The sequence below is a fragment of the Rattus rattus genome, chromosome 12, assembly GCF_011064425.1.
Source record: "Rattus rattus isolate New Zealand chromosome 12, Rrattus_CSIRO_v1, whole genome shotgun sequence".
NCBI lineage: Eukaryota > Metazoa > Chordata > Mammalia > Rodentia > Muridae > Rattus > Rattus rattus.
The window spans coordinates 65,038,403-65,050,496 of NC_046165.1; the positions used below are offsets into that span (position 1 = coordinate 65,038,403).

At 43.0% G+C, this 12,094-nt stretch overlaps 1 protein-coding gene and 1 pseudogene across 3 annotated transcripts in view; one reads left to right on the forward strand and one right to left on the reverse strand.

Moving 5' to 3' along the window:
- Positions 1 to 2,580: 2,580 nt before the first annotated feature.
- Rcbtb1 (RCC1 and BTB domain containing protein 1) overlaps positions 2,581 to 12,094 on the reverse strand; it is a 39,857-nt gene continuing 30,343 nt past the window's right edge. For 2 of the 3 annotated variants that reach the window (XM_032917477.1, XM_032917476.1), the window contains one exon: positions 11,037 to 11,203. In XM_032917477.1, the coding sequence (XP_032773368.1) occupies positions 11,058 to 11,203 (146 nt within the window). In that variant the 3' untranslated portion in view covers positions 11,037 to 11,057. Of the gene's footprint in view, positions 2,967 to 8,078; positions 8,210 to 9,476; positions 9,629 to 11,036; positions 11,204 to 12,094 lie in introns of those variants that run through there. The other variant, XM_032917478.1, reaches the window with a different exon arrangement.
- Positions 8,362 to 9,264, forward strand: LOC116913331 (annotated as a pseudogene).

Sequence of the window (12,094 nt, forward strand, 5' to 3'; positions counted from 1 at the left end):
TGACTCCTCTCACATTCACATTTCTAATTTCCTCCCATGATCCTCTGGGTTACAGTAAAGCACCTGTCAGAATGAAGTTGAGCTGTGTCCTAACATTGGGTCTAGTTTGTTATGAGTGTTCACACACACTTGTGTAGGAATCATTCCTGTATAACACTGTGGTGACCAAGGACAGTCTAAGTCACTTCCTGTCAGATCAGCTGGAATGACTGCAGTGTGAGCGTATGTACGTATGTATGTATATATGTATTTTGCAGACATAGAGCCAGGTTCATGATCAGCTATGTTTATTGTACTGTTTCTAGGTGAGCTAACACGTCATGTTTCCCCCCTAGTGTACAGAAAACATCTTCAGAACAATTGTTTGTGGTTCCATCATGTGAAAATAAATGTTCGTGAGATGTTTAGCACTTCGAACTTTTACCAATTGTCCTGTGACCTCCACAAGGATGTCATGAAATGCGCACCCTTCCACGTACAAAGTTAGTTCAACGACACTGCGAATATTCCATTAGATTATTGGTCATTAGTCCAATTTTCACAGCTGTTATGTCTTGCAAGGATAGTGGCTGCTACTTTTCATTTTTAATGGTTTTTCTATCTGAGGGTTCAGGTGTCTTAACAGAAATAAGATCTTTTGGTGCTGAGTTAGTTGAGAAATAAGTCGACACATTCAGAGTGGTACCTTATTTTTATTTTAACACTGATAATGTTAATAATTGTGATATAATGTAGTAACGAAATTTAAAACCTCAACTCTTTTTGTTCTTTCTCCTTATCAAGCCTTTTAAAATACATAGTTAGTTCAATAGCATAAAATAGTCAAAATGAATCCCAAACCACTTCGCCTTGCCAAACAGAAACTACACATCTGTGCTGTCCCAGCTCCTGGCATCCACTCTCTTTCTCCCTCCAGGAACTGAAATACATGTTATTTGGTATTTTTTGTAGGGGGCTATTTTTTTTAACTGAAATCCACATATTAGTCAAGTTTATCCCTTTTTTCAGGCTTCACACTACTAAAGGGGAAAACAAGCACGAGTGTACAATGTGCCTTAAGAGACTGTTTATTAGTATGTCAATCAAGGAGTTACACAAATGCATCCTAATTACTGAATATAAAATTGGTTCCAGTAACTTCAAGGATACAGTTGGGCTCTTTTAAGAAATGTGACTTCTCTGCCTTCCATTATTACATCAGAAGAAAACATTAATTTCAAGAAGTTTTTTGTTTATATGATTATAACCAAAACCAAGTAGAAAAATAAAAAGATTGCATTAAAAAAATACGCAAACCCCTTTTAAAGGACTTTTCTTACACACACACACACACACACACACACACACACACACACACACACACACACACTCTCTCTCACACTCACTCTCTAGCTGTTCAGCGGGATCAGGAAGTCCGTATGTCTGTCAGGTAAACTACCTGTCGATGTGGATTTGCAGCTGTGATTTGTGCTTTTCCCATGGAGAAGTTTTTCAAGTGAGACCACCAGTGACTTTCCTAAAGTTACTGCTTCGAGGCCCTAAGTCACAGGACTGTGGTTCTACAGATGATCTATCACAGCAAATCACGTAATGTCCACTCTCCATCCTGGTCAGGAAAGTGTCACTGAGGAGGCAGGGACATGATCAGGAAGAGGGGCTTTGAGCTGTAGTTCGTATTCATCCTGTCTGTCATCACGCCTGCCTGTCTTTGGTGCCTCAGTCACCATCCACCCTGATACAATCTTTGACAAATGACCTTTCAGGAAAAGAATTGCTATGGAGCCCTAGCTTAGTGTATGACAAAAGTATTCCTAACACAATTAAAGAAAGGAAAAGCCGAAAGTAGAGAGGTGAAGGTGAAGCTTCAATTAGGTTTTGATGGAATGTGGCCCAGGCTCCTCCCACCACCTAAAACTATGAGCATTCTATGGCGTCCTGTAAGAGGGGTGGCTTTAGCAATCACATCAAGTCAGAAAAGAACAGCCATGCAGAGTGTGTTTGTGAGTAATTATAAAGGGTACGATAGTGTGCACCCTGTTCGCCAGTGCACCCCAGTGAATTACTGTTGGGCAATCAGGGGAGACACTAATTTCTGTCACCCTCTTCTTTCCTGAACAAAGCTTCTTTCCCATCAGCTTTTCACGTTACTTCCCTATAGGTACCTAATTCTTTCTTCTTCTTCCTCTTTGTGGTGTCTGTGTGTAGACATGGTACACCTACAACAGTGAGAGGACAACTGTAAGTCTGCTGTCTCTCTCCACCATGTGTGTCCTGGGCACGAGGTTAAGTCATCATGCTTAGTGACGAGAGCCTTTACCTGCTGAGCCATCTACAGCCCTCCATGCCTATGCATTAAGAGCATCTCAGAAACCTAACTATTCCTTGACTATCTAAGTGGTTTAATGCATATTAAGAATATTCTTTATGATCCCCCACAGTGCTGATGCCCCCACATGAGGTTGGTGACTGTGAGCAGTGCTCAGGAAGCACCCAACAGGGCCTGTCCTCCACAGACGTGTGGAAGGGCCTGTGGCCCAAAGTCCAGGGATATTTTACTGACTCTTAATCCAAGTTCAAAACATCCTTTCATAAAATTAAAAGAACAAAAGCATGTAAACTGACATCCTTTCCCAATGTTCATCAAATGTAAGAAAAATCACATGTAAAATGTACATATCTAAAAACAAGAGATGTAAAAAACAGACTCACAAGAACCAAATGTCCTTCATACATTCCTACAGCACACTGTGTCTGGGGCTTTACCTGCAGAGTCACCTCACCCACAGTGCCTCAGAGCTCCCACACCTAGCCCAGCAGCCTTGGCTTCAATTCTTAAAGGCTCCACATTTACTGGCTTTAGCAATGAACTCCTTTAGCAGGGGACCATCCATTTGCCAGAACGCAGCAGTCTGGGTAACTTCTGTCAAATGATTGATGCAAAACTTAAAGCAGAATTCTTCTAAATCCTAGACACATACAACAAAAACAAGAACAGGAAGAGGCCTTTGTTTATTAACTGTGAACTGTTCTTCTGCTTAATCCCTCATCCCAACTCTCTCACCCTTCCCAGAAGAGATACTAGAGACCAGATACCTTAAACCATGTTCTCAGAAAATCCCCTGCCATCTACTCACAGCCGAGTAACTCGTGTGACACACACACGCATACTAAACATACAGGGCTGCCACAGCAAGTATCTCGAAGCGAGGTGCAGAGTCAATGCCATATTAGTGTATATGTATTTCGTTACATTTAAGAAAGCAGAAAATTCAGACACGGGCTAGTTAAATGAATAGGTTTATGGAAGTAGATGAAAGGAAGCATGTAGTCTACCTAGAATGATATTAAAAAAAAATCCCACAAACATGACTTTCCAGGTCTCCTAATAAAAACGACTTCATTTTTAAAGCCCCAAATAATATACAGCAACTTATAGCATGCTGTTCATAAAGACCTAGTAAACCCTAGACAAGTGTATTTACAAATTAGCATTCTCTGACAGATGAATGGAAGCACCAACTACCAACATTAGATAGGGAAGCATAGTGCAGAAATGGTTTCTGTTACTACACACATTCATCAACACCAGGGCCCCCAGTAGTGACTTCCAAGTCAAAAGTGCACACAAAAACTTAGTACACAAATTGATATGTATAGAGAGAGCACTCCAATGGATGAATGCAAAGAACACTAAATAAAAGCTTTTTAATCAAAAACTTGTCTGACTGGTAAGTTGTTAGGAACTCTACAACATTTACGATGAAGGGTCTTGTCTTCCTGTGGGAGGAGAGCATATAAAACTGAGTCTTTGCACTAGAAACTAAAATTTATAAATCTGTGGAGAAATTACAAAGTGGATCTAGGGTAGATCCAGTGTCAGATTTACTATCAGAAGGGAACAACAAATTTTTAAATTGCTCATTTGAAGAAAAATTATTCTAAATTTAAAAAAAAAATGGCATTTGAGATAGGACCACAGAGGTCACAGGACACCTTGTGAGAGCTGGTTCTTTCCTCATGTGTGGATTCTGACTGAGCAGGGTCCCTCCTGTACTTGATGGCAGGCACCTTTACCCACTAAGGTCTCAGAGGCTCTCACTCCAAAGCTTTCATGTTGAAATTATTCTAATTATCAATCTGAAAACCAACTTGTCTTTTCTTTCTACAAACTTCCTTAAAACACTGGGCTAGGGACCCAAACACTCTGGTTTAAAATGCTACAACCTGTGGCATTCTTATTTTGTCAGTGGTGTTCTTAGTCCAAAACTTTACAGTGGTAACAATGAGATACTACCCTTTCTTTAAAAGATCACTCGGCTAGCGGAACAGGTTGTCCAGGGTTATCCCCAACAGACAGATCCACTCCTGGTGGTAAAGATCACCATCCCAGCTTGGTCAAATGCAAAAACTGTATAGTTTACCTTAGTGTATTAAATACAAAATATTCCAGATCAACATGGCCTCAACTTTTGTTTTTCAGAATATATTTAAATGTGTTATTTTGTGTGTGTGTGGGGGGGGGAGGTTGTGGGAGGGTGCTTTCTCTTGCTACCCTAAGAATCTTGAGGCTCACTGACTAAGGAAAACTTAATCTCTTTTCCAGTACAACAATAACATCAAAAATGCTGACTGCTTAGCTTTGGGGTTAACATTCGCATACAAAGCAAACCCCTGAACCCCTAGTCATGTTAGACTTTGCTCATCTCTCTGGAAAGGTTCTCCTGTGAGACAGGCATCCATGTGCTTCCCGTGGTGTTTAAACACCTTCTGTCCAGCAGCACTGAAGAGCTGCTATGCTATGCTGAAGTAGTGTTTAGTTCCTCACTGCTATGCTGGAGGACTGTGAGGGCTCCTCCCGAGTCCTCTGTAAAAGTGTACCAAGTCTGATGGTGTGCATTCCTAAGATGTTCCCCACAGCACTGCTTTTGAACACAGCTACTAAGCTGCATTTCTTTTGTACATTAACTTCAAGTTTCCTTTAAAGGGTGCATGGAGGAGAGAGGCACTGTTACAAAGCAGGTAACTGATTAGCAGACTACCTTCATCTTCTTGGCACAGCCATGACCAACGGCATCTGTTACTCTAAAGCTGGGCTTCCAAAATTAGTTTTTGTCATCAATTACCAATCTCAGTCACTTCTGATCAACTAAGAACATATATAAGAAATGGGTTGGATTTGAACACTCAATACTATGCTCAATACTATGGTCACTTACTACATTCCAAAATATTAAGATAAAAATGTAAACATTTACTCATTGATCATATTAGCTCAGTATTAAAATCTAAGAAGTATATCATAAGGATTCTACTCTTTTTCCACATTGAATATATCATATTTGTGGAGTTTAAGGTTTGTATGTTATCTTGAATATAGTAAAATGCTGTAAACATATTTGTCCAGTCAATATATATTTTTGGTGATTCAAGCATATCTGATTATTCAATCAGCATGTGTTTTGAGCTCTGGCTCTGCCTGCACACTGACAAGCTCCAGGTAATCACATTCATTTGTAGTTGCTGTAAAGGAACAGTTATTAATGTATTTATATGTGCGAAGACGAGCCAAGGACGTGGGCTGCTGCCAGCCGCAGTGGCGTGAGTTCTTCCTATACGGTTGGTTTTATTTTTCTTTTTAGACGAGGTCTCACTGTGTAGCTCTGTCTGGACTGCAACTCATTATGTAAAGCAGGCACCTCTGCTTCCCAAGATGCTCCTGCCTCACTGGGCCTGACTGCTTGGATCAAGGTGCATGTCTGGTCTTCTCCTCCAAACTTTTAAAGGTGGTTTTAGGTGAAAGTGGGAACAAATTTCCAGTAACAGGATCCAGGCTGTGGGCCTCTAGTCAGGTTGTCCAGGCTGTTTTAAATCAACAGGATTGATCACAGTGCATGGAAAAGTGTAGAGAAGCGTAAGAAGAGTCTAGAATCATTCTCCAAAAGGAGAGAAAAGGGCTCTTTGGAGAGTCAGTTGTGTTGGATGGTGTTTTGCTGGGGCAAACACGTGAAGGAGTGTGTTCCTGAAGTGGGCACAGGTGAAAGGCTAAAGGCAGACCTGTGAAGGAACATTTTCTGAAATGAACATAAAGCAAAAGGATGTTCTGCTAGATCAAGCACATGAAAGGACACGTGATGCAAGATTCCTTGCTAACCACATGCATGTATTGGTCTGCCTTACACTGTGGAGTTGAGCTCCATTTGTCAGGATGCCACAGAAAGAAACTACACCAAAAGTCTTCTGGTAGTACGCTGTGGCTTCTTGCTGCTTCCAAGGCAGAGTGCTATCAGCTGAGAGAGATGCATGCCCAGTGGAGCACACGTGATGTTTGAAGGGAATATAAAAAGGGCTTGAAGGGCAGGAGCGAGGGCTGTGCGATGCTTGCTGACCTCTTGCTGATCTTCACTTTGCTGAGAGAGGCACAGCCCAGAACTTCTCCTGGTGTTCCTGTTGGCCCTGGTCCCTCCTGCTGACTTGTGCCAAGGTTGAGGCTTGGCTGTCTCTGCTAGGTCGTGCCGCGGATTCATGACTATCCTGACTTGACTGAACTGGACTGCTGATGTATCCATGAAGTGTTTGCCAGTGGCTCGAGCGGCCGTTGCTGACCTGTGAACTGAACTGCTGATACCCGGACAACACAGACAGGAGTTGCTCCAAAGACCATTTCTAAAAAGGCCCATTTGCTCCCACCTTTGGTGGGCTAAAAGGGAGGTTAAAGTGTTTACGAACCATCATTAAAAGTAGGAAGTGAAAAAAATTAAAGTTACAATCAACCCAATTTAAAAGTATACTGTTGTATAAGAATGAGTCTAGCACAGGCTCCCAGTGGTACAGGAAGGGAGGAAGCAAACCCCACCTCTGTCTTCCATTAGCTACAGTTCACACTAACCACATTTCCATTGTTGTCAGGCTCCAAAGTCAGCTGCATTTGACCTTGTGAAATATTTATTACCATAATAGAACCTCAAGCAAAAATAGGACACATTTTTGAAAATAAAAGGCATAACAGTCAACGTTCCCTAAGTGTCACAGACAGGAAGTCTGTCCTATTACACCTCAAGAGTCAGAATGCGGGTCTCTGATAAATTCCCAGTTACTGGAAACTGCACTGCCCAATGACAAAACACCTCTGAAGGACAGGCTTCTGGTTACTTAGCGAAGTCAGCCTTTTACTTTTTATGAATCTGTAAAGCTAAGCACGTCAGTCTGAGTTCAGTAACGATGCCTCCTGCAGCCTTCCATGCACTGTCTTCACTGTTCAGCAGCATGGGCTGCCATGCATCAGCACACGGTCTGTCAGGGGCAGCTTCTGCTTCAAATCTGTGGCTCTGCTCAGTCAGGAAAGTTCGATGGCGTACACATTCCAGAACACTACTCATCAGACTCTACAAAGCTGAGAAATGCAGACTTGAAATCCAACTAAGTTTAAAGCCAACAAAATGGGAACAGCTGAGATGGCTCAGTGGGTAAGGACATCCGCTGCTTATAACAACTGACTTTGATCCTTGGAGTCTATGGAAAGGTGGGAGAGGAAAACTGACTCCCTTGTTCAAACATGTACACACACACACACACACACACACACACACACACACACACACACACACACACACACACACACACACAGCATGTGCACTAAAAACTTTTAAGTTAAAAAAGCAGAGGCAGTACACAGTAAGGTCTTCACATAGGAGCTGAGCTACAAGACAGTGACACAATTCCAGACCCCCACGGATGGAAAGCCAGCAGCACCCTGGGCTCCTGACAGAGTGGACCCCACAGTCTCTTTTCTGGAGAAAGAGAGCTGCACTGAGTCAGAAGTCTGGAAGTAAAGCATGCTGCCTGTCAGTCCAGCGGAGCCCAGCATTTTATACTTTCACTGTGCACCCTTCAGCCAGTTACTTAAAAGCAGAAGCAGAGAAACACTGATTCTGGACTGTGAACAGAAATGTGAAGAAGCAAAGGCAGACTTCATCTAGGCTGGCCACTGAGCCACTAAAGGAGGTGAAAGTAGCCATGCTGCATCACAGGAGAGAGGGGAGTGGGCTGATGGCGAGGGAGCTGGGGCACGTCTGTGTTACCTCTGCGTCATATCTGACTGCAGCAGAGAACAACGAGAAAGCATTCTCCACAGTGATTCCTCGCTTGATGATGTGCTGACAGAGCCTCTTCAGTCTGTTCTCACAGTACGATGTTGCCAAGTCCAAAAGGCCTACAAGGCAGAAAAAGGAGACCTGGGATTTACTCTGTACAATTGCTTCCACAGTAAAAGTAAAAAGGAGACTCACTTCTTCATATTGTTTCTAAAAGGTTAAATGCATTAGAAACTCATCCTTGTCTTAGACCGCTTTCCTGTCCTGCAAGATGACGGGTGAAAAAGCGGAGAAGCCTGATAAAAAGGAGAAGAAACCTGCAGCTAAGAAGGCTGGCGGTGATGCTGCTGCCCCCGGGCCCGGCCCTCTGGTGCGGTCTGCTGAGGAAGGGGAAGCCCCATTGCAGCTGGAACCCTGTCCTGGTGAGAGGAATTGGCAGGCATTCCCGATCTGCTATGTATTCCAAAAAGGCCTTGTACAAAAGGAAATACTCGGCTGCCAAGGCGAAGGTTGAGAAGAAGAAAGAAAAGGTCCTTGCTACCGTCACAAAAACAGTTGGTGGGGACAAGAATTGTGGCACCCGGGTGGTGAAGCTTCGAAAAGTGCCTAGGTATTATCCTACTGAGATGTGCCTTGAAGCTGCTGAGTCATGGCACAAAGCCCTTCAGTCAGCACAGAAGGCTGCGCTCCCACATCACTCCCGGGACTGTCCTGATCATCCTCACTGGGTGCCACAGGGGCAAGAGAGTGGTTTCCTGAAGCAGCTGGGCAGTGGCTTACTAATTGTGACTGGCCCTCTTGCCCTCAACAGAGTTCCTCTGCACAGAACACACCAGAAGTTTGTCATCGCCACCTCTACAAAAGTTGCTATCAGCAAGGTTAAAATCCCCAAACACCTGACTGACGCTTACTTCAAGAAGCAGCCACTTCGCAAGCCCAGGCATCAGGAGGGCGAGATCTTTGACACGGAGAGGGAGAAATATGAGATTACAGAGCAGCGAAAGGCTGATCAGAAAGCTGGGACTCGCGGATTTTGCCAAAGATCAAAGCTGTCCCTCAGCAACAGGGCTACCTGCAGTCTCAGTTCTCCCTGACGAATGGCATGTACCCTCACAAACTGCTGTTCTAATTGTTAACAACCTAATTAAACAGCTTCATAAGGTTAAAAAAAAAAGGAAAGTCATCCTTTCACATTAAAAACATTAAAATAAGTTTATAGTTGCAAACTATGTCCAATTTTAAACTATAGTAGCATTTTAGAGATGCTCACTTAAATACTACTTTTAAGCATATAAAAGTCAATCCACCTGTAAATGACTGTATGCTACAGCTCTCAGAACAGGAGACAGCCATGGCCACATGGCCTGGCCAATCCCGGTGCAGTACCTATAGCATCCTCCGGTGGCAGGTCCACTGTGTCTGTGTAGAGGTACTGGAGAAAGGCACGGTACACAGGGTAAGAAAACTGGTCTATCTCTATCACTTCCTTCATGTCCTCATTCCAATAGGACTGAAACATGGACCGAAAGTGTTCGCACCTGCAACAAAAGCAAAGGCTTGCCTAAGGAAAAGGCTGAGACCGAAGAAACAGCTATGAGAGGTACCCTTTACCTTCTGTGCTGGAATAAGCTGGGCTCATTCACTGTTGGTGCCAAAAGTATTTGCTATGCAAGGACTTTCATCTTGATATCACCATTTAACAGGATCAATTAGCCAGAGAGCCCAAGTCCCTCATATTGTACTTCAACAGCACTGTCTCCATTAGGCCCCAGTAAGCAAGTGTTTGAACCTTTTTTTTTTTTTTAATGTATGTACAATCGCATTTTAAACAACACTGTGAGGGCTGGCGATGTAGCTTAGTGGTAGAGTGAGATATGGTACAGAAATATATAATATTCCTAAACAAATCGGTTCAGGGAGAGTTACTTAGAGAAGTTAAAAAATGTTTCTAAGCAAGGCATAATGGAGTAATGGGTTAGAAGAGCTATAGAAGAAACACACACACACACACACACACACACACACACACACACACACACACACACACACACACACACACACACAGAGTTGACCAGAGTCACAGGCAAAAACATGTCTAATCATCTTTTCATCTACTTCTGTGGCTCATACAGTTTTAGCCTAAGTACTTAACAACAGATAGGTTTGCAAGTGCTTTAAAATTTATTATTCTGCTGCTTCCACCCAAAAAATGCTGGGAACAGCGGCTTCCTGCAGTGTAAGCTCCAGCCCAGGGCCTCTCATAAGTAGGCAAGCACTCTGCCAACTGAGCTGTATGTCCACCACCAAAGGGTTAAATGGAATCTCCATAAAGACACAACTCTGTAGTGGTCATCGGAGGGAAGAACCGTTCAGTCAGTATTTATGAGTGCTCAGCCTCCATTCATCCTGCCACTTATTCTATTTAAACTTTTCTTTAGTTGGCAATTTACATTCCTGGTTATAAAAGTTTTCTGTAAGGGAAAAACTAATCTTGAACAGAAGAAGAGGATACAAATTGACATTTACTCACAAATTTAGCGTGCAAATAAAGTGTCTACAGAAGCTATTTTTAACTTATTAATTCACTTATTTTTACGGTTGGGGAACCAAGCCCAGGGCATTGGCCATGCTAGACAGGTGCTGTACTACTGAGCTAAACCCCAGCCATCTGTAATTTGGAAAAGGACAGAAGAACTAGGGACACTTTCCAAGTGTGCACAAGTGCTGGCTACAGTCTCTGACTGCAAAACCGAAACCGCAGAACCCTCTGCCACCAAAGAATCCCCACATAAATACTCATACTCGCCCTAAAAGTTGCATGAACACAAGTCAGAATACTCTTGGCAACAAGTAGCAACTATCTGCCAAAAATACTAAGTTGCCATACTTCTTTGTGCCGCCACAGCCAGTTCTTTGTGTCTGTGCTGTGAGGTAATAAACAAGGGGAAACAGTTACTACTGAGAGCTCTACATCATGCAAAAGTACCTGATCTTCAAAACAGCTTTATGGACGTGAATATATTTCCCATCAATTCGAAACTTCAGATCTGCAGTTTCTGGACTATCAAATTCTTTCTTCAGTGATTCTGCAACTGTTAAAAAGTCTTCATGCTCTGAAGGCAACAGAGACACTGTTAACACACACAGCTCAAGAGACAGAGTCAGGCATGAAAGGCTTCCAAAAGATAATTATGGTATCCAATTCCACTCTGGTCAATAAAGCTCATGACTCAGTTGACAAATCTATTTCACAGTATAAAAGTAATTCATCAATAAACTACCAACAAAACGAGTATGAGGAAAGTCAAATTCCTATGTAATTAAATATGAAAATATGCACAAAAAATAAATCTCACAGGCACTTATGGGGATACAGCTGATCTCTCAAGAGCTGAATAGTTTCCCTCCTGGGACTCACTGCTTACCGATTTTCCGTGGCTCTGACTTGGGTAGTTAGTTGGCCTGTGCAAACCAAGGAGAACCAAAACCACTGTACCATGCCACAGCTCTTCAGCAGAGACACTGTTAGCCATTCCAAATCTAAACATTGCACTTAGCTCTGAAAATTAATGGTAAAGCAGTAATACGTCCATGCTATCTTTCCCTGTAAAGACCCAAGGATTTACAGGAAACTCAATGTTAGCTGCCGTGAGCTGCCGTGATGAGTCTTCCTAAGGAGCATGGTGTTACTGTGAACACAGTCAAGGATCCAGAACAAATCCATCCGATACTTTATATGTATGAAGGAACAAAAATAACAAATGACACTGAGAAAGATCTACCCAGAGGCCGGGTACTGAGCCAAAGCAGACAAGTGTCCACTGTCCTGGGCTGAGAACAGTGGGTGAGCCGGGAGGGCTGCTGCCTTTGAAAACAGTTAGGCCCTATATGAGAGACCAGTCTCCCTGGACCCCAGAGGCAAACCACTCCAGAGGAAAGGGCGGGAGTGACTAAGGTGAGAGTGTCCAGGGCATGAATGATGGCTAACCACTCGCCCAAAACAA